Source organism: Eubalaena glacialis, chromosome 8 (genome assembly GCF_028564815.1).
Source record: "Eubalaena glacialis isolate mEubGla1 chromosome 8, mEubGla1.1.hap2.+ XY, whole genome shotgun sequence".
Classification (NCBI taxonomy): Eukaryota; Metazoa; Chordata; class Mammalia; order Artiodactyla; family Balaenidae; genus Eubalaena; species Eubalaena glacialis.
The window spans coordinates 120532374-120557076 of NC_083723.1; the positions used below are offsets into that span (position 1 = coordinate 120532374).

Here is a 24703-nt window from a genome sequence, read left to right on the forward strand (position 1 = left end):
TCCTGTTTTTTTAAAAAAAGTGAAACATATAGAGTAGCCTTTAAAAGCCGCTGGGGCTTGTACGAGTGTGACATTAATGTTCCGAAACAAGAACTGATCATATGGCCTCACAAAAAAGATCATTACCATGTCATTGGAAAGCAATTTGCATAGAGTTTTATTGACTAGAATTTATGACAGCCATGGAAACACATCCACTTAAATATCCGCTGTCAGTCTTTAATGCTGTTGCCTAAATATCAGGCACGTGAGTTGCTGTTTAGTCTTCTAGTCTAAATATTTAAAGTAATGAAACTGAATGTAGTCTTTCACTTAAATTTATTCTTTCTTTTCTTTCTCCCTGTCCCACTGCCAATGTACATACACAATCATAATCAGAATCACAGGGCAACATTTGATTTCATCACCAAAAGGAAAGAAATTTCATCTAGGAAATCCATAGAAAATGTCAGGTATAGGCATATTAGCATCCTAAATGTGAAAAAATGAAAATAATTTAATTCTTCAGTCAATTGTGTGTTTCTCTGATTTCTATTATGCTATTTATTCTGAAGCAATATTGTATTTTTATAGCATTTAGCTTTGCCTGACCATCAAAAGCAATGCTTGATTAGACAAAATAAAAAATGGTAAAAAATATGTAAACAGCCTCCAGAGATGACCTTAGTAAACATTTCAGATTCTCACAACCTTCCACTCTTATTTATAGTCTTGTTGCTATGGAGATCTTATTTCAAAACTGGATTAATGCTGCAGTTTTTTATTTTAAAGTATAACTTGAGTAAACTTTCCATGACATTAAATATTATACTGATTATGGCTTTTGGAATCAGAAAAAAAAAAAAAAAACCTGAAAATTGTCATGCCGTGTTTTCTTGACCAAAAATAATAACAAGAACAATAATAATAAAAAAATAACAGGTAACATTTAATGAATGTTCACTATATGTCAGGAAGTGTATAAGTTCTTTGCTTGTACTAATTAATTTAATCCTTACAGCAACCTTGTAAAGCAGGTACTATTATTCTTCCCTTTTTACATGTGAGGAAAGAGAGGCCCAGAGAACTGTCAACCTTGGCCAGGATCATGGAGCAAGCCAATGGTGGAACCAGCATCAGAATCCAGGCGCTCTGGCCCCAGAGCTCTGGCCCCAGAGCCCATAGGTAACAGCATTAAAGAGTGACAGCGGATATTTAAGTGGATGTGTTTCCATGGCTGTCATAAATTCTAGTCAATAAAACTCTACGCAAACTGCTTTCCAATGACATGGTAATGATCTTTTTTGTGAGGCCATATGATCAGTTCTTGTTTCAGACTTTATAAAGAATCTACCAAATTTAGCAGAATTCATGGTACAGTAATTGAAAAGAAAAAAAAAAAAGCTCATGTTTTTTAAGGGAGCAGACTTTCTTCCATCTTTAATAGCTTTTATGTAGTTTGAACATACATCTGTTTTTAAGTGTAGTTACATGTTGGTTTTCCCATGTTAACTTCAATAGACAGAGCTTTAGTGAAACGTCCACCCTTGGTGTTGTAGATGAAAGGTCTACTTCGACATAGAGTCGTGATGGCTTTGCCTTGTTTCTTTTCCACTCACGTGACTCAGGAAGCAACCAGCTTGGCCCCATATATGGCCACACGTCCGTGACGACAGGAAGTCTGCTGGATGATCACCACTGGCACTCTGTGGTCATTGAGCGCCAGGGCCGGAGCATCAACCTCACGCTGGACAGAAGCACGCAGCACTTCCGCACCAATGGGGAGTTCGACTACCTGGATTTGGACTATGAGGTAAATTTGAGGATGTATAAGTTGGAATGCATCAAGTGGCTGCCTCAGTTTCCTACTGTCTTGTTTTATTATTGTTAATCATATACCTTCCTATACCATTTTCATTTTATCCTCCAAAGAAAACTTAACTTACAACTTCACAACCTAATTTGTTAATATGTCGTTTTATTTATTTCTAAATTATTCATAATGAGTTCTTAAAACATTTTTAAAAACTTGGTACCAAAATAACATACTGATATATTTAAAGAGAAGGACCATTTATCATGGTATCAGGGCCATTTAACAAAACCAGAATAAATTTAAGTTGTAATCTTTTCTTTGGTAGTTAATTATAACACAAATCGCCTGTTCTTGATGATGTACAGTATATTATGTACATAGGATTGTCTAATATTTATTACAAAATATTGAATAAGAAATCCTGAGTTCTGGTATATGTTAAGTCATTTATACATTCCTGTCTGTAGATAGTTCTTTTGACAAGTTCTGTTTTCTCAGATATCATTGTCATAAAAGAAATAAAAATATAGAATATTTTAAAGAGATTGTCCATAAATAAAAATATTTTTTTACCTTCCAAATGATCAAAGATTAAAAAATAATCAATGATCATATTGGTGCAGTAAAAAATATATATTCTCATAATATACTGGTAGGCATATCAAGTTTAATTATTTGGAGAGCAGTTCAACCTTAAAATGTCCATCAAAAATGTTAATCATAAATAGGGATAAAAGTTCTGTAAGAAGATGTTCATCACTGGGGCACCCCTATGAGTTTGCTGTGCCATCTCCATGTGCCTTGGCCCCCAGTTTTGAGATTGCAGATATATACATATACATATATGTATGTTACTGATATCCATACATAAATCTTTTAGAACATAGAATGTGCTTACCATAAAGTAGTAAGTGAAAAAGTCAGGATTTACAACTATGTTATTTTCTTTATATGTTTAAATAGTTTCTAAATTTTCTGTAATATAAATACATTACATATATTTCTAAATAGAAATTTAGATTAGAATATGCCATATAAACTTTGATATAGAGACTTTATTAACATTAAAATATATCTAAGGTTATCAGGAAATAATTACTCCTCCAGACATCTCTTTAAAGTAAAAATGATTGTTGAAAGGGAAAGAATGTGAAAATCCCCAAAATTTCTATCTTCTGTAAATTAATATGAATCTTGACTTATGTGGCTTATCTCCTACTGTAGGAGAGAATTTAAAGATGAATTATTCATTCTCCATTAATAAACTTTGAAGTACCATAGAAGAGGTGAAGAAATCCTGGAACATTAGTAATGGGCAAACACAATTCCAATTTTCAAAAAACAGAATTAAAAATTTGGGGTTATAGACCCTTTGAGTTTGCAATGAAATCTATGAATATTCATGCTCACACAATGCTTTCTATGGGGTCAGCAGTTTCATCAACACTTCGAAGTCCCTCTAGATAGAATACCATGTTTGAGAACCTCACCTGTAGACTAAAATGCCTGAGACATATTTGTTAGAGAGACACAGGAAAAAAATTTTAATTTACTAGAAAGAATCAGGAGAGACTCAACATATTTCTCTTTGTAGAGCTACTACCTGATTACTTTCCTCAGATCCTGCAGTTATTGGCAAAAGCTGCAGTGAAAATGGTTGGGCCTACCTTTATATCTCGACATGTTTACCTGAATATAAAGGGATTCTCTTGGCTTATTTGTTTAAAGAAAATTAGGGACTATAGTAGAATCGGTCTCTCAGTGTTTTTGCACACATCTCCTTGCACAAAAGGGCTCATTATGACTAACAAAAGACACACCTATTACTCAGGAAATTGCAAGGATTTTAGGAGCTCTGTGCCAGGAACTGGGAACAAAGACCAAAAATATTTATTGGTAATACACCATTACCAATAATGGTAATTATTATTGGTAATTATTGTAATACCAATAATAATACACCATTATAACAATTATGGTGTATTATTTTTGGTAATTATTGTATTACCAATAATAATACACCATTATTCAATATTTCCATCATGTAGACAAAATAAACATAAATAACCTCAAGAGCATACATGATAGGAAAATGTAGACATGAGTTCTGAGTAGTTATTAATTTTTTGTTTAATGTAATGTATTGAATTTAAAGCTTATATAATTTAATTTTTAACAATGACTCTAACAGTCAGTTCTCATGAGCCAGTATTGGCAGGATCCAGCACACCACTGCCAGCGGTTAATTAAATAATACCTAGCCTCATTCCCGGGGATATATTGATACATCATGAAAGAAGCAATAGAAGACAAGTTTGTTCCTTTGACATAACTCAATGTGGGCATTTCTAGGGGGGAGAAGCCTTAACCGTTCACCTCACTGACCTCTCTGTAGCCTCTTAAAAGTGAGCCAATCACCGTTGCAGTCAAGCTGTAGCTACATGGTGACCTGAGAAGCGTGCAAGGGTGTACAGAGGCAGTTCACTTCATTCTTCCTCCTCCAGCCAGTGACAACACAGGGCAGGACAGCAGACTGGTGTTTGTCCTGGCTTCTCTCCCTTCTTTATCCAAATGCCAAGATACGCCCACTTTGGATGTTATGCCCTTGCCTTTGCCATACGGCTCTGCTTGGAAAGTAGAAGAATGCCTCCCCCTTGTCCACTGCAGAACTGGGCTAGGATTTTAGAAACCGGTTGGGATTTTGTAGAGAATCAACTGCATGAGCTCAAATTGGAGCCATAATCCTGGGTTTGAATCCCTTTTTGCCCCTAACTGGTTGTGTGACAGTGGTGAAATCACATTCCCTTTCTATCAAGTGAATATAATAGCACATTGCTCATAGGGTTCTGTGAGGAGACAACAGGAAGTAATAGAAATCACCACATATATCAGTTATAATTAATAAGACTGAACATAACAGATACATGTTTATTCCTTTCACATAAAAGGAGCCTGCGGGCAGGTAGCCCTGGGCTCAAATGGCAGCATCATGGTCATCAAGACCACAGTCTACTTTTATCCTGCTGCTACCCCATCCCCTCTGCAAATCACTCCAAGATAGTTACTCACATTCCATTTTGCATTCCAGACAGTGCAAAGGAAGGGAGTGAAGAAGACTGTGCCCCCCTCATCCCTTTAATTATAGTTCTTGGAGTCACACACAACCCTTCCACTTAAATCTCATGAGACCAAAACTTGTGCAAAGAGGTTGGTAAATGCCGTGTATTGTCTGGGGAGCATGTGCCTAGCTGAAAAGCAATGTTTTTTTCTTAAAGAAGGTGGGAGAAAGGACACTCAGAGGTCTCTAGCAGTCTCTGCCACCCTTTGGAAACTCTTGGTAGCTAACAAAATGGTCAGTGCAATTCTTTTTTAGAGTCAACATTGTCATTGAATGGCAGTGCCATTCATAAGGCAATTGTGTGAGTCATAGCAATATCAGATTATTAATCTAACAACTACAACAGTTTTTTTTACCATGAGAATGATTACAATATCAGAACGTGTTTCCTTTTATTGATGAGAATACATAACAAGAAACAAGTAGTGAGCACCTAATATCAAATGATGAGTTACATTAGGAATTGGGATTTGAACCCACATCTCTTAATTGTAAGGAATCTGGTAAATTGAGCCTGTGATGCTTCACCAGGGTACCTTCTATAAGGTAGAACATGAGCCAAGGGTTGTCAAAAACAGAGAAACCATAAGGAGTGTGTGAATCATCATCCAGAAGGAAAATGAGAGTCCTCCCCCTAAAGAAACTATGCACACAGAGAAGGAATAAAACAATACTTTTAACTAGCATTTAGTAATATTATTCAATATGTGATGCTGCATGTCATTAAGCCTGGAAGATTTTATTACTGGAGCAGAAATTGATAAAATTGATAAAATGAATTTTAGATGAGAAATACAACACTCCATTAAACTATTATTAATTCTTACCTTTGTTATTAATTACATGTATATAGCACCTAATAAGTTCAGTTCAATGCCACTTGAAAATATTTTCCTAATCTATTTTAGAATACTCTCTATTATTCATTTTGTAGTTTCCTGATTATTTTTTATGTATTTATTCTTAGTTTTTCTCTTTTCTTCCCGTGTTTAAAATCTAAGGTAAATGATATATATACAGCTAACTGGTATTAATACATTTAATTTTATTTTAAGTGAGGTTTTTTGGTTTTTTATACTGTCTCATAAACCATCATTAATTTGTGCTTTTTCCCTAAAACCAGTTAAGCGTTTAAAATGCATATACACACTACTATATATAAAATAGATAAACAACAAGGACCTACTGTAGAGCACAGGGAACTATATTCTATATCTTGTAATAACTAATAATGGAAAAGAATCTGAGAAAGAATATATATATGTGTATAACTAAATCACTTTGCTATACACCTGAAACTAACAACATTGTACATTAAAAATTAAAAAATGGTTTAAAATAATTTTAAAAATTTAAATTTTTTTAAAATTAAAAAGTAAATATAAAATGCCAAAACATAAATAACAGAAGCATAATTTGTGTCTTCTAAAACCCAAAGATCTCTGCTTTATATATAAAATATGAAGTCTTGACATTGAAGTCTGTCTTTCATTTTCAAAACTTTGTAAGAAAAATTGGTAATTTAATAATAATTAAGAGAAATATATCTGGATTATATATCTTGATATTACAGCTATGATTAATAAATTCATTCACTACTAATTCTTTATTAGCAGTACATGTCATTGGCAATACATAATTAAGTATAATTTTGTATTATATGAAATTGATATTTAGTACTATAATTTGATCAAAAATATGTAGAAAAATATATACTCTTTTTTTATAGGAAATGATTGCTTAAGAATCACAGGAAGGAGCATTGACCTTGTTCCTTAGACCCAGGAGACCTATAATATCTTTAAACCTGTACTTCTCAAATTATAGCCCCCAAATCTGAAGATGTTCCTAATCAATGTTGCAGTTAGACTTTTGGAACTATTTTCTGCATTCACAATAAGACCAATGAATTTTTTACTCTAATGGTCATTAGACTATAATGTCTAAATAGGCTGAATACAATTTTCCTTGCTTTTGGCTGAAGTTTTATAAACTTAACATATTAATGCTGGTTATTTCATAATGGCTAGAAGCATTTATTGATAGTATGTCTTTGAATGATAAGCATAAAAATGTATTCTTAATATTACTTAATAAAAGATATTTGCTGTGTAAAATCTTTTAAAACAGTCCCAGGAAAATTGATAAACTGTCTTCTGGGTATTAAAATGCTAGAGGTTGTTGCTATTTTCTTGTTCAAGTTATAATCTAATTTTCAGAATTAATGACAATTAGCATATACTTCAATAACAACATAATTTAATATGCAACAGACTTTGGAGGCAGAAAAAAATGTCTGTATATATTGGTCGAGGTAAAGATAACTGACCTTGGATCTATTAGTAGTTTTGTCTAATTTATTGTAAATGTTTTTATTTATTTTTTTTAACTCGAATACAGTGTGAATGTTGACATTTTGTCTTTTTTTTTCAAAGATAACCTTTGGAGGCATACCTTTCTCCGGTAAGCCAAGTTCCAGCAGTAGAAAAAATTTCAAAGGCTGCATGGAAAACATTAACTACAATGGCGTCAACATAACTGATCTCGCAAGAAGGAAGAAACTAGAGCCCTCAAATGTGGTAAGGTTTTTCACCCCCAAAATATTGGTTCATAGAAAAATCAAAGAAATTTTATTGTGTCTGGACTGTTAATAAACAACAGCATCATAGCATTTATCATCAGGCTTGTGGTGGGTTCAACCATATAAAACTAACTTTAGAGTTACCTGAAGATATGGAGATATTGAATTTACTCTGAGAATAGATACCAGTTTTTGAGTTAAATTAACCAGAAATAGACAATAAGTTTGATTCAGATGGGGCCCAGAATTTCCGCCCCAGTGTTTCTGGATTCCCCATGGCAGAGGAACAGAAATAGACAATAAGTTTGATTCAGATGGGGCCCAGAATTTCAGCCCCAGTGTTTCTGGATTCCCCATGGCAGAGGAACAGGCATACTTCATCCCAGCTGTTCAGCAGCCCTTAAATCGGCAGCCTCATGTTTCCAAATTTCACATCATATATAGCTCTGCATTTCTTGATTATGATGTAATTCAATATTTTAAAAGTTTTAAAACCAGGAACTTTATTATATTTACTTCCATGTTTCCAAAGTTAATTCACTCAAATATGTAAAGAAATAAACTTCTTGTCAAAGCTAAACATACCAAATATTATGCAATTAAATAAAGATTGATTAGATTAGATAGTGAAATCTGTGACCCAGAAGCTCACAGTGGTCTTCTCTGACTCTGGTGTGAGTGTTTCCAGGTTTAACTATTTCAAGAAGGAGAGTAGAAATCAAAGAACATGCTAGCACACTTGCGTTCCTACGACACCATATAGGATCACTACAAGATATCAACTTAAAAATCTGGTATGTGAGTTCCTTATGGCTCTGCAAAAGCAGGAGTTTCTTTAATCCCAAAATGTAATTGAGAAGAGCCTGGGAATCCAGAGATCCATATATTTGGGAGCCAGTGGGAGTGGATGATATAATGAGTATTTGTGCTATGCTCTAAAAGACTCTGGTCTTGTTACCCCAAACTTGAGTCTAGGGTTTTCATAAAATTATTGGACAAATGGAAATGCTGAATGAATAACCAAGAGTTCAGGTTGGATATAAGAAACTATAAAATAATAATTCAATGCAAAATTTTTCTTTACTAATTATCTTTCTTAAAAATAATGATGAATTTATACTAATAGTTAAAAATTGAACTTTGGTGAAATTTTCTCATAAGATATATTGACTGTAGAGAAAAATAATAATAGCTCCATGTACAGGCAAAAGGCACTGTACAAGACCTGTTACATTTATGGTAATCTAAGAACAATACTACAAGGGAGATATTGTCATAAACATTTTGTAGATGAAAACTGAGATTTAAACTGGAAAAATAACTTTCCAATAAACATAGATTGTGGATTCACAGTATCCGACCCCTGAGGTCATGGTCTCTTTCCATGCTGTGTTATTTCTTATCTAGAGCAGTATTTATACATAGGCTATTTTAAATTTTGGATAAAATGGCATCAGAGTCCTTTTGTTTCCTCAGAAATTGTTACTTAAGATAGAAGGGTACAGAATCCAAATCATCATAATACCTTTTCCATTATTTACACCTTTAAGAAGTAAAGTGTTATTTCTGCCCAGACCTCCCAGTTGGTCCTCAAATGTATTAATTAGGTACCCAAACTACAGAGAATTGCACTCCGGAGACTCATTCCAAAATCAGCTTTAACCACAAAATATATTGTGCTTATAAATGCTATTTTAACTTGAATAACGAAGACATTTAGAAAAGCATGAATTATCTATAATTATGTTTGTTAAAATAGACTGAGCAGACATAAAAAAGGCTTTTAAACAAAAATATACCTATGTATTAAAAGTTTAGGCAGTATAGAGGCAAGTTGGACATTTGCAAGCAGCTCTACAAAGGCAAATATTTACGTAGGAAATTTGCTTTCAAAGATGTCAGGTGCTGATATTTCAGTGGAATTGACTCAGCACTCATCCTGCACCCCTCTCCATATACATACCCATTTCCTCATTATACGGTGGATCCAGAGTCAGCACCATTACTCAGAAAATACCTTTAACTTTGCAGGGAGACAATCCCCATAGCACAGGCATGCAGTCATTTATGACATCTCAGTTATTATGCACAACCAGTTCTTTTCATCGGGAAAAGTAAGCATTTAAAAATAATCATCTGTGAAGTCACAGCACAAATTTAATTTGAATATTAATTCAGAGAGACAGCCTAGCTTAATGTACTAAAGTGGAAGAGCTATGCATCTAGGGACAAATATGTGGTGGTGTTAAACAAACAAACAAAAATTGAAGTGAAAATGTCTCCAAATCATATTCCTCAAGATATGGTGGGTTAAAAAAAGATGGAAGAATATGTAGATTTTCATATCTTTAAAAGGAAGGTACTTAGACACTATAATATAAAATTCAATGTATTTGAATAATAAATCAAATTTCCTTATAACAAATAGAGGGAGTGTGAAGGGGAAGGAGGAAGCTTTAATTATTGCAAGTTTTCTTTTCCTCTTGTACATTCATGTCACTGTTTCCACAAACATTAATGTGTTATATATGCACACTTCATGGGAATTTATTTATTTTATAAATTTATTTACTTATTTATCTTATTTTTGGCTTCGTTGGGTCTTTGCTGCTGCTCGCGGGCTTTCTCTAGTTGCGGCGAGCAGGGGCTACTCTGCATTGCAGTGCGTGGGCTTCTCATTGCGGTGGCTTCTCTTGTTGCAGAGCACGGGCTGTAGGCGCACGGGCTTCAGTAGTTGTGGCACACAGGCTCAGTAGTTGTGGCTCACAGGCTCTAGAGCGCAGGCTCAGTAGTTGTGGCGCATGGGCTTAGTTGCTCCGCAGCATGTGGGATCTTCCCGGACCAGGGATGGAACCCGTGTCCCCTGCATTGGCAGGCGGATTCTTAACCGCTGCACCACCAGGGAAGTCCCTCATGGGAATTTAAATGAGACTTTGAGTTGAATAACAAAATAATCTGAAATAATCACAATCATATTGATGCTAAATAGTTAATATTAATTCATATATATTAGGTATTGAGATAAAACCCAAGAGTATTTGCCCCATAATAATTTAATAAATAGCAACCAAATGATCATAGTTCCCACTGAGACCAGATTTATATATTAATAAACACTTGACCAAGGCCATCCAAAAGAGGACAAAGGCATTCCCTCCCTGGCTGATGCAGCATCAGTAGTGGGGGAGGGAAAAGCAGCTCTTTGCTGTCTTCTGAAGGTCCAGTGGTCCACACCCAAGACCACCACACAGGGACACATCCATTCCATAGTCAGCCCATCACATCAGGCTGTCATTCCCTCAATTCCATGATGGATGGTGCTTGTATGAATCCCTCAACTTGATAGCCAACTGCCGTACCCTGTTCGCTATAGCAGGAAGGACATGCCAAGGTATCCAATTGCTGCATCCGTGTCACACGGCTGCACATGAGAATTTCACACAGGCTCAAGTTCTGCTTTGAAATTTGTAAAACTGTCGCTTTGTCTACTGTCTTCCATGGATGCTTATTTTATTCTACATTTTCCTTAAAGCATGCCCTTCTGTTTTCCAGGGAAATTTGAGTTTCGCATGCGTGGAGCCCTACACGGTACCTGTCTTTTTCAATGCTACCAGTTACCTGGAGGTGCCCGGACGGCTTCACCAGGACCTGTTTTCAGTTAGTTTCCAGTTCAGGACTTGGAACCCCAATGGTCTCCTGCTTTTCAGTCATTTTGCGGATAATCTGGGCAACGTGGAGATTGACCTCACTGACAGCAAAGTCAGCGTTCACATCAACATCACGCAGACCAAGATGAGCCAAATAGATATTTCCTCAGGTCAGTGAAATCTATTCAATGTTCGCTCCTGAAACTGCTATCGTGATTTCCGCAGCTGAAGTTCTGTTGTTGCTGTGTTGGTGTCACATGCTCGTGATTATGTTTGGAATCAGACTTTTGAGGTACTCTCTTGGCTGCCCTGAGTGCGGATTGAATGAGGGAAACAGAACCTCGCTGAGATGGTGAGGGTGGGCAAGGAGGAAAGTTGGTTGAGACTGTCTCAGAGGACTGAAATCTTCCATTTTTTTTTTTTTTTTGCAAATGCTAGTTCATTTTGAATAGAGCCGTGGATACTCCTCTAAGTTAATGTTATATGTTTAAAAACAAAGAATGTTTATTTGATTAACATAAGAAAGAGTAGTTTATCTTTTGACTTTATGGGCATTCAAATACCTTTTACTATTAGTAATAAGACTGTTGATTTAATTATGACTTTAAAGGTATATTCTACTGCTTGAATCAAAAGCTCAAAGTGATCTTGCTATTGCACAACGTGTCAGAAAAAAAGGGGGGGTGAGTACAAAGAGGAATGACAAGAGATATGTATCGACTGAGGGCAGACTGGCCTGGCTAAGCAGAGTAATTTTTAAACTTGACATGGTAGTGGTGTGATAAACTGAGACTTAGGTAATATTGCTGTTATTTGAACAAACTTGGCGACCTTGGAATATTCCTTGATTATGATGGTGCAAAGAAAACTGAGATTGCCAAGTGAGATGTCATAAACAAAGAGAATAATGTATGATATGGGACTGATAAATAATAAAAAAAAAAATCACCAAATTTCTCTAGATGTTTCCTGCAATAGGTGTTTTAAGTAAGTACTTATTTTAAGTAAAGAACTATTTAGAAATGGAAGACAGAAGGAAAAAGAATGTTTCCTGAGCCCCTTACAGATGTACCAAATACTGAGAGAGGAAGTTCATAAGAGAAGGCTCAACTGTATGACTGTGGACTCTGGTTTCTAAATATTCCGTATTCACTCGTGACACCATATGCACACACCTGACACAGTTGCTAACATGTTGTATGATTTGGTCCATCTCATTTCTCTTCTATGCTATCAGCTCCTTGAAAGCAGAGGCCACGCCCCTGCATATAGAGCAGCACCTGTAACGTAAGAGGTGCTCCAGGAATGTTTGAATTCAGCACTCTGGCTCCTTGAACACAGAATATCTCCTGCTCAAGGATAGGTGTCTTTTCATACAGTAGGCTGTGTGTTTCTGTATGGCCTGGCTCTGTGGACTATACTGAAAAGGACTCAAGGAAGACAGGAATCATTATGTCACAGATGTCTCTGAATTATGGAAATCAAAAGCTATTGTGAAATACCTAGATGTTTACTATTTCTGTTCTTATGTTGTTAGTTTTGCTTTTTCCCTGAATGTTCAGAGTCAAAATGATTGATCACCATATTTTATCACTACTTCCCAGTATAAATCCACCTGGGGAGATTTAGAGCAAATAGAAATTATCTGGAGAGACCAGAATAACACATAAAACAAATACACATACAAATATTTACCACAGTTGAGAAATTCCCCACTAGATTCTGTTATGTTTAATGATTCTTTTCTAATGCTTAAACACATAAAAATATAAGGATGAAGGCCTCCCTCCTGGCATTCACTGAGCAAACCCGACCTCTTGGTGGTTTTCCACATAACAGGAACCATTATAATTAAAAGAATAGGATCTTAAACATAGTGATTAATAGACATTTACTAATTTAATTTGGTCTAATTTAGGACTCCAAGATACTCTCATCTATTTTAAACTGTGTTTATTAAAATATGAAAGAACAAAGGAATCCAATATGCAATAACTAATTTACCTTAATAGATTTGCTTAAATATGATAAAAGTAGACTTCAGACGTTTTTGTCAATTTAGCTAAGAATCTGTGCAAATTAAGGAGAACAGATGTGAAATCCAAAATTTTATATAGTCTCACTCTTATATAGTCCAAAGAAAGTATTTATGTTTCAAGGATTTCCATTTTTTCCCATACATGGAGGACACTAATATTTGGTTTAACAAAGGGAAATCGTTCTGTATTATATATACCCTATTCATTTATTGTTGAAGTATAGTTGATTTACAATACTGGGTTAGCTTCAGGTGTACAAGAAAGTGATTCAAATATAGATTCTTTTTTAGATTCTTTTCCCATTATAGGTTGTTACAAGATATTGGATATAGTTCCCTGTGCTATACAGTTAATCCTTACTGTTTAACTATTTTATGTGTAGTATTGTGTGTCTGTTAATCCCATACTCCTAATTTATCCCTCCCCTCCCTTTCCCTTTTGGTAACCATAATTTTATTTTCTATGTCTGTGAGTCTATTTATGTTTGGTAAATAAGTTCATTTTATTATTTTTTAGATTCCACATATAAGTGATATCATATGATATTTGTCTTTTCTCTGACTTACTTCACTTAGTATGATCATCTCTAGGTTCATCCATGTTGCTGCAAATGGCATCATTTCATTCTTTTTTATGAATGAGTAATATTCCATTTTATATATGTACCACATCTTCTTTATCCATTCATCTATCAATGGACACTTAGGTTGCTTCCATGACTTAGCTATTGTAAATAGTGCTGCAATGAACATTGGGGTGCATGTATCTTTTGGAATTAGAGTTTTTGTCTTTTCCGGATAAATGCCCAGAAGTGGGATTGCTGGATCATATCGTACTTCAAATTTTAGTCTTTTAAGGAACCTCCAAGACTGTTTTCCATAGTAGCTGTACCAATTTACATTTCCACCAACAGTGTAGAAGGGTTCCATTTTCTCCACACCCTCTCCAGCATTCATTATTTGCAGACTTTTTGATGATGGCCATTCTGACTGGTGTTGTTTTGATTTGCATTTCTCTAATAATTAGAAACGTTGAGCATCTTTTCATGTGCCTATTGGCCCTCTATATGTCTTCTTTGGAAAAATGTCTATTTAGATCTTCTGCCCATTTTTAGATTGGGTTGTTTTTTTGATATTGAGTTGTATGAGCTGTTTATATATTTTGGAAACTAAGCCCTTGTTGGTTGCATCATTTGCAGTTATTTTCTCCCAGTCCCTACGTTGTCTTTTCATTTTGTTTATGGTTTCCTTTGCTGTGCAAAAGCTGATATGTTTGATTAGGTCCCATTTGTTTATTTTTGCTTTTATTTCTTTTGGCTTGGGAGACTGATCTAAGAAAATATTGCTATGATTTATGTCAGAGAATGTTTTGCCTATGCTCTCTTCTAGGAGTTTCATGGTGTCTTGTCTTATATTTAAGTCTTTAAGCCATTTTGAGTTTATTTTTGTGTATGGTGTGAGGAAGTAGTCTAACTTCATTGATTTACATGCAGCTGTCCAGATTTCCCAACACCACTTGCTGAAGAGACTGTCTTTTCTCCATTGTACATTCTTGCCTCTGTTGTCAAAGATTAATTGACTGTAGGTGTTTGGGTTTATTTCATTGATCTATATATCTGTTTTTATGCCAATACCATGCTGTGTTGATTACTGTAGCTTTGTAGTATAGTCTGGAAGGATTATGCCCCCAGCTGTTTTCTTTTCCCTCAGGATTGCTTTGGCAATTCTGGGCCTTTCGTGTTTCCAAATAAATTTTAGGATTATTGTTCTAGTTTTGTGAAAAAAATGTCATAGCTAATTTGATAGGGATCACATTAAATCTGTGGATTGCTTTGGGTAGTTTGGCCATTTTAACAATATTCTTCCAGTCCAAGAGCATGGGGTATCTTTCCATCTCTTTGAATCATCTTCAGTTTCCTTTACCTTGGAGGTGAAAGTCTTATACACTGAGAACTATATCTACCCTATTCTTATCAACAGCATGAGCACTGAAGAATGACAGTCCTATTTTACTTCTTTTTTGAAATAGCTTGGTTGCAAAAATGTAGGAGATAACAGAAAATCTAGAAGAGGAAAACACTAATAACATGTTGTTGTTCACACACACACACACGTGTGTGCTACTTCTAAATAATAAGTTCTGTAGTCCAGGATGAAGGTAAGTCATTTGGTTGAAATGAATTTGAATTTTCCAAGCCATCTTGGAAAATATTGTTCTTTGGTGATGAATTCAAAATAAATTCGATAAGTTAGAGACTATTCAATATATTATTCACCCTCTCGCATTTTTTCCCTCTAAGTTGTGATTAATTTTTAAGTCTCATTAGATATTGACTATGACTTGTAAAAATTAGTCAAACTCTGAGTAACCTTGAATTTGCAGAGTGGGTTATCTCTCTGTGAAAATATTTTCCAACTTGCAACATCAGCTTTCATAAAACATTCCACTACATTTATTTCTATTTAGAACAGAGGTCACTGACTGGTGAATATATATTTGTGCATTACCTTTAACTAGGAATAAGTGCTAAAAAGAAAAAAAAATGCTGAAAGGGTCAAATGGATAACATCTATTCACTCTGAGAATAATTTTCATTTTAACTTTCATATCCATTACCCTGGGAAAGGTGGACCTAGAGATGATTTTGTGCACCTAAATTGTTTCCAGCTTTATTGAGGTGTGATTGACAAATTAAAACTGTATATATTTAGGTTGTACAGTGTGATTTTTCTTAAAGATGTACAATGTGATGTTTTAATATACATGTACATCGTGACAGGATTACGACAAGTTAATTAATACATGTATCACCTCACATAGTTATCTTTTGTGTGTGTGGTGAGGACACTTACGATCTCTCTCTTATTTTATTTTGTATTTAAGTACACTATGCAGTATTCTCAACTATAATCACCATGCTGTGCATTAGATACCCTAGAACTTTTTCACCTCCTGACTGTGAAAGTTGGTACTCTTTGACCAATATTCAACAAGCCCCTGGCAACCACCATTCTACTCTTTGATTCTATATGACTTCTAGTCTTTTAAGATTCTACATATAAGTGAGGTCATACAGTATTTGTCTTTTTTTGTCTATTTCATTTAGCATAACATCCTCCAAGTTCAAATGATTTTGATCAAAACAGTGAGAAAATATTTTATAGCATACTCAATATCTACTGAAACAAAGTTTTATGAAATAAAATTTACCTTGTGCTTTAATGTGCTCTCATAATTTTGATGTTTTCTTTTCTAAAACTTTTTTCTTTTCCATTAAAAAAAAATCGCCATGACCCACTAAACGATTTCATGACCTAAAAACAAGCTGCAACCCATAATTAGGAAAACACTGACCTACAGATTGGTCTTCTCATTTGAAGAGTTGGAATTTTTTCAAGTTCTAATTGCCGGAGTGTATGTACTCCATCAATCCATATTAGGATACTAAATGTATCTTCCAGGAACAATATTATAATATTGTAATAGTAAAAAAATGTCCATGTGTATTACTGTCTGATACATAGCCAAACAAAAGAAAACAAAGCACACACACACAAAAGAAAAACCTGCCTACCATTTGAAATAAGTTTTTTATTGCAAACTGCCTCAATTTTATGCCACTAAATTACAGACAGATGTTTAGAATCATACTCTAAAATTTTTGTCTGCCCATATCAGTAAGGTCATAAAATGTGGTTCAGCATTTATATGGTGGAAGGAAAGTGATTTCTGTTAATGACCTTTCTCACCTATTGAAAAAAAAAATCAATTTCTATCCATGTAAACAAAGCCTTTTAGAAGAGCCATTCAGAATATGCCTTCCTCCTAAATCAACTGTTTGCTAAGCTGAATTATTCAAACCTCCTCATTCTGTTCACGTAGACATTGCTTCAATTATAGAATGACTTCTCAGCATCCACACTGCTTCAGAAACCTGTACTCAGCAAACATCATCTTTGTATTTCTGTCTCCAAAGGAATCTTTCCGGGGTCTCTCTTTATTTCTGTTTTGTAGTACAATTTCCTTTGTAAACCTTTGATAAACTTCCATTTGGGTGCTTTAAGGGAAATTATCTTAGTCCAATCAAGCTGCCATAACAAAATACCATAGACTTCATGGCTCATATACACACACTTATTTCTCAAAGTTCTGGAGGCTGGAAGCCTGAGATCAGGGTGCCAGCCCGTTTGAGCTCTGGTGAGGGTCCTCTTCCTGGTTGCAGACTGCAGACTTCTTGCTGTGTCCTCACATGGTGGAAGGGGTGAGGGAGCCTGTGAGGTCTTCTTTCTAAGAACACTAATCCCATTCATGAAGGCTCCACCCTCATGACCTAGCACCTACCAAAGGCCCCACCTACTAATACCATACTGGGCATTAAAATTTCAACATGTGAATTTTGGGGGACACACACATTCAGACCATAGCCTAAGGAGTAGACATTTTCTTGGCTTTGTGTGTAGCTGGGGAACTTGCTGGCAGATACTGGCAAGTTCCCAGTTCAGTGTCAGCAAATTTATTTCCCTGGGACTACTCCTGACACTGTCTATCCTAAGCAGTTAAGATATCTCCTCTCTTGATTTTATGAACGTTTGAAAATGTAGTTAATATATTAATATTTGAAATAATTAATTCACACCAATTTCAAAGTTCAGTGATAACTTGCATCATGAGATTTCTTTTTCCTCACATAAGAAAAACTGGTTTAGTTTATAATACTATTTTTTATGTTTTAATTATTTATTGAGAATTGATTTTCAGCTCTATGATTTCAAACTGCAGATAATTTTCTAGATTTCTTAAATTTCTGTAACTCAAAAAATAAGTAATGTTTAGGCATTACTTCACATTTGTCAAGTACTTTGTTTTACAGTAATTGAAAACAAGTAAATATTTTAAATGAAGAGGTGATTTTAAAGAGTATATGCTTATGTGGAATACTATTATGTTATGAGAAATCATGTTTCTCAAAAATATTTAATACCATTGGAAAATATAGTGAATAAAAGTGTTTACAAAAATTTATATAGATTATGACCCCAATATTATTATAAATATATAGATAGTTAGAAAAGAGATCTGAATGAAATAAAATCTGGATAATGCTAACTAATTATCTCTAATTGGTAGGTTATCAGTCCATTACTAATTTTTTAATACATTTTCCATAATATCCAAATTTTCCAAAACAAACACCAAGCATAAATAATTGAGGGTGAAATGATATTCCTAAAAACATTATGAATGGAAATTACATAGAGTAGGTTATATCGATTTAAAAAGTCTAGTTTCCCTACTTAAACAGAAGCATATATATAAAATCAGTTTTTTAAAAGTGTGTCCTTAAACAATGGGCTTCAACTTAATTTCCTTAATGTCATTTACATAACAAATGGAACATTTTATGTTGGGTCTATGAGCTTTTATCTGAAAATATACATAACTAATTTTAAACCTTTTTTTTTTTTCAGGATAAATAAAGGGAGGAAGGGAGGACGGGAGGGGGAGCTAGATGAATTCATATATAAAGGCATTTTCCCTTAAAACTGTTGCTAGCTATCAGGGAAAAACAGATTTTATTTTTCTCTCTTAATAGTGAATCAATGGATACAAATCTCTCTATTTCCAAATAGTCTACATATACTTCTACCAAAAAAGTATCTAAAAATTGATTTTAGAAGTTTTTACTTTTTGATGGTCTTCTAGATATCCAAAGTGTTCAAGGAAAACTCAGAAATCCATCATTTTACAATTCTGAAAACAAAACATGGCTTTGGATTCTTAGGGGAGATGGAGCCTGAGGAAGGTTGATTCATGGAACATCGTGATCATTTTAATTAGGAGCCTAGACGTGTGCTAGGATAGCATATCTCCTCTTGTTTAGCAACAGCCAAAAGTGAGATGCACATAGAGCTATAGATACAGATCTGCAGATATAAATATAGATAACCTTGGATATACCTACAACACAGATTGCTGATTTTATTCCCCCAAATTCACAAATAGACTTGCTGTAAGAGTCACATGGTACCAAGTAAAAAGCGTCTGAGTGAACAGTGTGTTGCTCCTGGGTAGTGTCACCTAACTGACTTTTTATTATATTTCAATTCCCAAAGTGGCTGTGCTATCATCATGCCAGCTGAGTGGAAATCTACCTTCAATTATACTTCATTGCATGCTGGTGCATTTCCACATCAATAGAAGCATTATATTCCAACATGAAAGAAAAAAGAGACTGGGGGGAACATTTTGTGATATGATGTATTGACTTATTCTTTAGAAAGCAAAGGGGACATTTTAATTTATAATCACACAGCAGGATACCATACCCACTCTAGCTTCTACAAGGTTTGGGGGCCTTTTAAAATATTCCTTGCCTTTTTCAGGCAAGATGAATATAACATGATTGTGTGTGTTTATAATAATTTTTAAAAGTTGCAAGCAGAGGATGAAATTTAGTAAACTTAGGTGGATAAAATGGAGGTTAAAAACTCCCACTAGGGACCGGGTCATGTTTTAAAAGCTTTAGTTTACTGTACAAATGAACTAATCAAGGAGAAAAAAATCAGACATCACTACTACAAACTATGAGAATAAAAATGAATTATGCAAGACCAGCAAAGGACACAGCTCAGGAGTCCCAAACTTAATATATGGATGCATTGAATATGCTTCCAAAACAAGAGAAGTGAGGACACAGAGCAGAGTAGTTTTGCTGAGAGGCCCTTCATCTTTATGCTTCATATAAGTTTAAGAACTGAAACTTCTCTGACAGATGAGTAATTGGTAAATTTAAGCAATATAGATTTATATAATAGATGATAAGTCAACCGTATTAGTCAGGGTTCTCCAGTGAAAACCAATAGGATGTATATAGAGAGAGGAAGAGATTTGTTAGAAAGGATGGGCTTATACAATTCTGGAGGCCAAGAGGTCAAAAGCTGGAGACCCAGGAGACCCCGTGGTGTAATTTCACTCCAAGTCCAACGGCCTGAGAACCAGGAAAACTGATGGTATGAGATCTAATCTGAAAGCTGGCAGGCTTAAGACCAAAGGAACACCAGTGTTTCAGCCTGAGTCTGAAGGCAGGAAAAGACCAGTGTCCCAGATTGAAGACCATCAGGCAGAGAGAAGGAATTCCCTGTTACTCTGCCTTTTAGTTCCATTCAGGCCTTCAGCATATTGGATGAGGCTCACCCACGTTTGGGAGATCAGTCTGCTTTACTAAGGCTAAGATTCAAATGTAACTTTCACCCAGAAACACCTTCACAGACACACACCAGAATAATGTTTAACCAATCATCTGGGCACCCTGTGGCCAAGTCAGGTTGACACATGAAATTAACTGTCACATCATAGATATTTTTACCGTTGAGTATATAATTTTGTTTTAAATAGTTAACAAAATAAAAATAGTGTTGGCATAGAAAAATCAGAGATTTACCTTCATAATCTGAAATAATGCAAACTCATTGGATTGGAAACTCTCCCCCAAACCCTCATGATGAGAATTACCCTGGGTAATTAACCAGGAAATTCAGACTGTGAAATAGTACCATTTGACTATCATCTTCCTTTTTTTTTCTTTGATGAATTTAAGCAATTTGAGCAATGAGAATTTAGGCTCATTGGGTTATCTATGACTTCATTATAATTAGTTGTGGAAATGAGTCTCTTTGCGATAGGTTTCCTGCTGATTTTGGAGAGCTACTTGGGAACCTCTGAAATTGATTTGAGATCAGCCTAAAGAATGATTCCTCTGGATGCTCTCTGAGATGTTTACCACAAGTATTTCTTAGTCTCTTTCCTTTGTTTATAAAAGCTCTTAACAAGAAAATTTGTTGGGAAGCCACACAATACTGCTTAGAAAGTATTACCTTTGGTAACATTGTATCAGGAAATAATTATGTGTATGGACGAATCTTTGATCATAATTCAATTTTACGATTTATTTTATTCTGACACATTTCCCCTGAGGCCTTTCTAACCTAAGCACAGACCCTAATTTTGATAACTGAATTCCTACAGTTATTTCTGAGTCCTCTTTCTTCTCCAGCCACTGCTTTTTCTCTCTCACTCCTTAAGATCTAATTTTTACAAGTAAAGTTCTGTCTAGATCTTTGCTGTAGCACTTATTAGCATCTGATATTTTCTGAAAGATGCTGATAATCTGCCAGTCATTCTTCTAGCACCTCTAGTCTTTCTGGGATCATTTCAGAGATCGAATCCCTATTGCTGAACCTCTGTCCACAGGCTGAGATTTTGCTACCCCTGGACATTTCACCATGCTGCCAGTGCCCTGCCTGGATACTGGAGTACTGCTCACCTCTGATTTCCCAGCAGTCTTCCTCCCCCTCATTCAAATTCCCTGTTATTTTATCTTTAATCCTGACATTGCTGACTTGAGTCTAGACTACAAACCACTATTGCCTGTAAATATCGCCTACCCCTTTGGACATGAGTTTCAACCATCTCCCAACCTGAAATGCCTCTTTCAATTCCTGTGCAGACCTACACCAAATCTCCACCTCCCTTCTTCATCAAATGCCTGTTGCTTCTTGGCATACAGATATGACACAGTTTATTGAGAGACGTGGGGAGAACTATAAGAGAAGTAGTAAAGTACTGATACAAACAGTGCCTCAAGTTCTTAGCTTTGACTGGGTGTAGATGGTTGGCTGACACCATAGCCAAGATTCCAGTAGAGAGGAGCCTTCACTTTTAATGCTTCATGTCATGATGGGGGAAGGAGTCCAAAAAAGCTGCCTTATTAGAAAAGGGAGGCCCCCTGGAGCCCAGTGGCTGATATCAGTCTGCTTCTCTGCTGTGCTGACTCAGATCTGCCGATCCAGCTCTGCTATGGAACTAAAAGTCTGGAAGAAATGAGACTCCAGGGTCATCAGATGTGTCTCTCATCTACTCCTGGGATTGCAGTTATGACTATGATGATCGCTAATGGCTACTGAATGCTTACACCATGCCTGTCACTGTGCTGAGTCCTTCACAATTAATTAACTTGCTTAAGGCTTCAGTTGACTTGTGAGTTAGGTACAATTGTGAAACCTTCTTTCTAATTTATATCAATGGTAAAATCATTCTTGTAGTATCCAAGTTCAAAACCTTTAGAAAATTCCAATTTTGTTCTTCATCTTTGCCTGGCACACGTAATGATTTAGCAAGTGCCACCAGTTCTTTGGAAGTGCTTTCTCCATCTGTTCCTTTTCCTAGTTCAAAAAGCCATCATTTAAAAAGATAATAAAGGCCATCTTACTTGCCAGAATGAGTGTTCCTTTTCAATCACTGTCCTATTTGTATGGCATAGCAGTTATAAGCATATATCTCTGGAGCCAGATTTCCCAGTGGCTAATACTGATTGGGGTCTTTCTCTATTTCAGTCACTGTTTAAACAAAGATAATGTGCACAAAGTATTAAATCATTTAATTCAATAACTCCTCAGTATAAAGGCTATTATCATCTGCATTGCATAGATGAAGAAACAGAGGCATAGAGATAGAATAACTCACCTAGACCACTCCAGCTAGTAGTTAGAAAAGTTTGAAAAAGGGTCCAGAAAATATCTGAGTCTGAAGTCAGCACTTTTAGCCATTCTACCACACAGCCTCTCATATTAATTCAACACACTGGCTTTCATTCACCGAGGATCAGGCATTGTTGAGTATGACACATCTGATATATTTGTTGAACGCAGCACCTCATACCAATGATGCCCTGATCACGTCTCATTGGGATTCTCCCAGGAGCCTTTTTCATACTCTCCCTATTGTTTCTCATTTCTCTCTCTCACATTATCCAAGTTTATATTTCTAAAATGCAAGGAAAATACTTTGATATTTTCTCCATTACCTATAAGTCCTAATTTCTAAGCAGACTAATTTCATGAGTATGCCCAAACTGAGCCCAGCTGGAGTTATTTGGCCTCATTTTTCCTGCTCTACACCATAAACTCTGACTACTTTCCACTATCTGCCAAGAATCCCATCCTCTAAATGCTACCCCAGAAAACTCCTACTCATCCTTCAAGATTCAGTTTTCGTAACATTTAGTAATAACTTAGTATCATTTCCTCTCTCAAACCCCAGAGAATAATCTACCATCCTCTGGTATATATGGCACCCCATATCTTGGATAATAACAATCGCTCTTTGTTCCATCTTAAATTGTAAACTCTTCCACTCTCACGTCTCACTCATCTCTGGATTCCTAGAATTGATCACAACACTTGGCAGAGAATAGGTGATCAATATTTTCATCTTTGCTTTTTTTGTTGGAGCTACACTTGGGCAGTGGCAGTGTCCTTGTTCTTCTCTTTGCTTCCTACCTCTCAACAAGTCCACTCCATACATCCCTTCCTGATGAAAATTCCAAAGTGAGTGCTTCCACTGTGTCATCATATTCCCATTGGAAAATCTTCCATGAAGCCCTCAATTTTTAAGATGAAGTCCCATGTGTTTTCCACAAAAAGCCTGAACACTCAACCCATGGTGATCTCAAATCCTTCTAAAATTTTAAGTCACTGTTATTGTTTTCGCTACTTTGAAATCGTATATTATGTAGTTCAGATGTTTGACTACCCTGGTTGAAAAGGCTTAATCTCCTAAAGCTTTCAGAGGACAGAATTCCTGTTCTTACTTCTACCTCTGAGCTGAGCACAATCTTATACGTGGCATGTTTCCCAATATCCAGTTGATTGATTTTTTTAATGAACTGATACCAAGATGTTATAAATGTAACTTTATAATTCTGTTGTCTTCATCAATTTATATGAACCAAATTAGTTGTGAAATGAGAGTAGCAAGTATCTCAAGGAAATAATTGCTTAACTGTAGGAGGCTAATGTGTGTGAAATTGATGAGGACCTGAATTTTGATGTGATACTTTTATAGCAGGAAGAGTTGTTTTTAGCGTATTGAAGCCTAGAGCTGTACTGGGTAAACTCTTAGATGAATAAAATAAAAGTATATCTACGCATTTGCCGAAAAATGTATTCTCAGGAGCGTGACATGAAGTAAAACCTTGAAATTAGTCATATTCCCTTTGTATTTATTATTTCCACATAGAATACAAAAAGGTAGAAATGTGCATGATTAAAATTAATTTAGCTTTATTCTTCAGTCTTAGGAATGCATTTGACATGATAATGCCAAGAAAAATAAGGAAATCGATGTTTTTTCAACCTTCTACTTAAGGCCCCTGATCTCCAGTCAGTTCTACACTTACTTAAAACGACTTTCCATTTGTTGTAGGAGCCTAGTCTGACTTTCTTTGTCAAGGAAAATGATGTCTTGGATGATCAAATTGTGTTGTCTCTGACTTCTATTTGGTAACTCCAGTCAATAACCCTTTCTCTACTGGATAACTTAATAAAACCTAAACTTCAGAGTAACTTCACAGGAGACACTATACATGACATGGAGGAATAAATAGCACCTCCACCTTCCTTCCGTCCCAATCCCAGAACAGGCACCTATTTTTCCTAGGTTCACATAGGACCATATGGCGCATAC

At 35.4% G+C, this 24703-nt stretch overlaps 1 protein-coding gene across 2 annotated transcripts in view; it reads left to right on the forward strand.

Annotated features, from left to right (window-relative positions):
• The window catches only part of CNTNAP2 (contactin associated protein 2), a 2096032-nt gene that overhangs the window by 916876 nt on the left and 1154453 nt on the right, over positions 1-24703 (forward strand). For both annotated transcript variants that reach the window (XM_061198858.1, XM_061198859.1), the window contains exons 6-8: positions 1608-1792; positions 7349-7492; positions 11047-11311. In XM_061198858.1, the coding sequence (XP_061054841.1) occupies positions 1608-1792; positions 7349-7492; positions 11047-11311 (594 nt within the window). The remainder of the gene's footprint in view (positions 1-1607; positions 1793-7348; positions 7493-11046; positions 11312-24703) is intronic.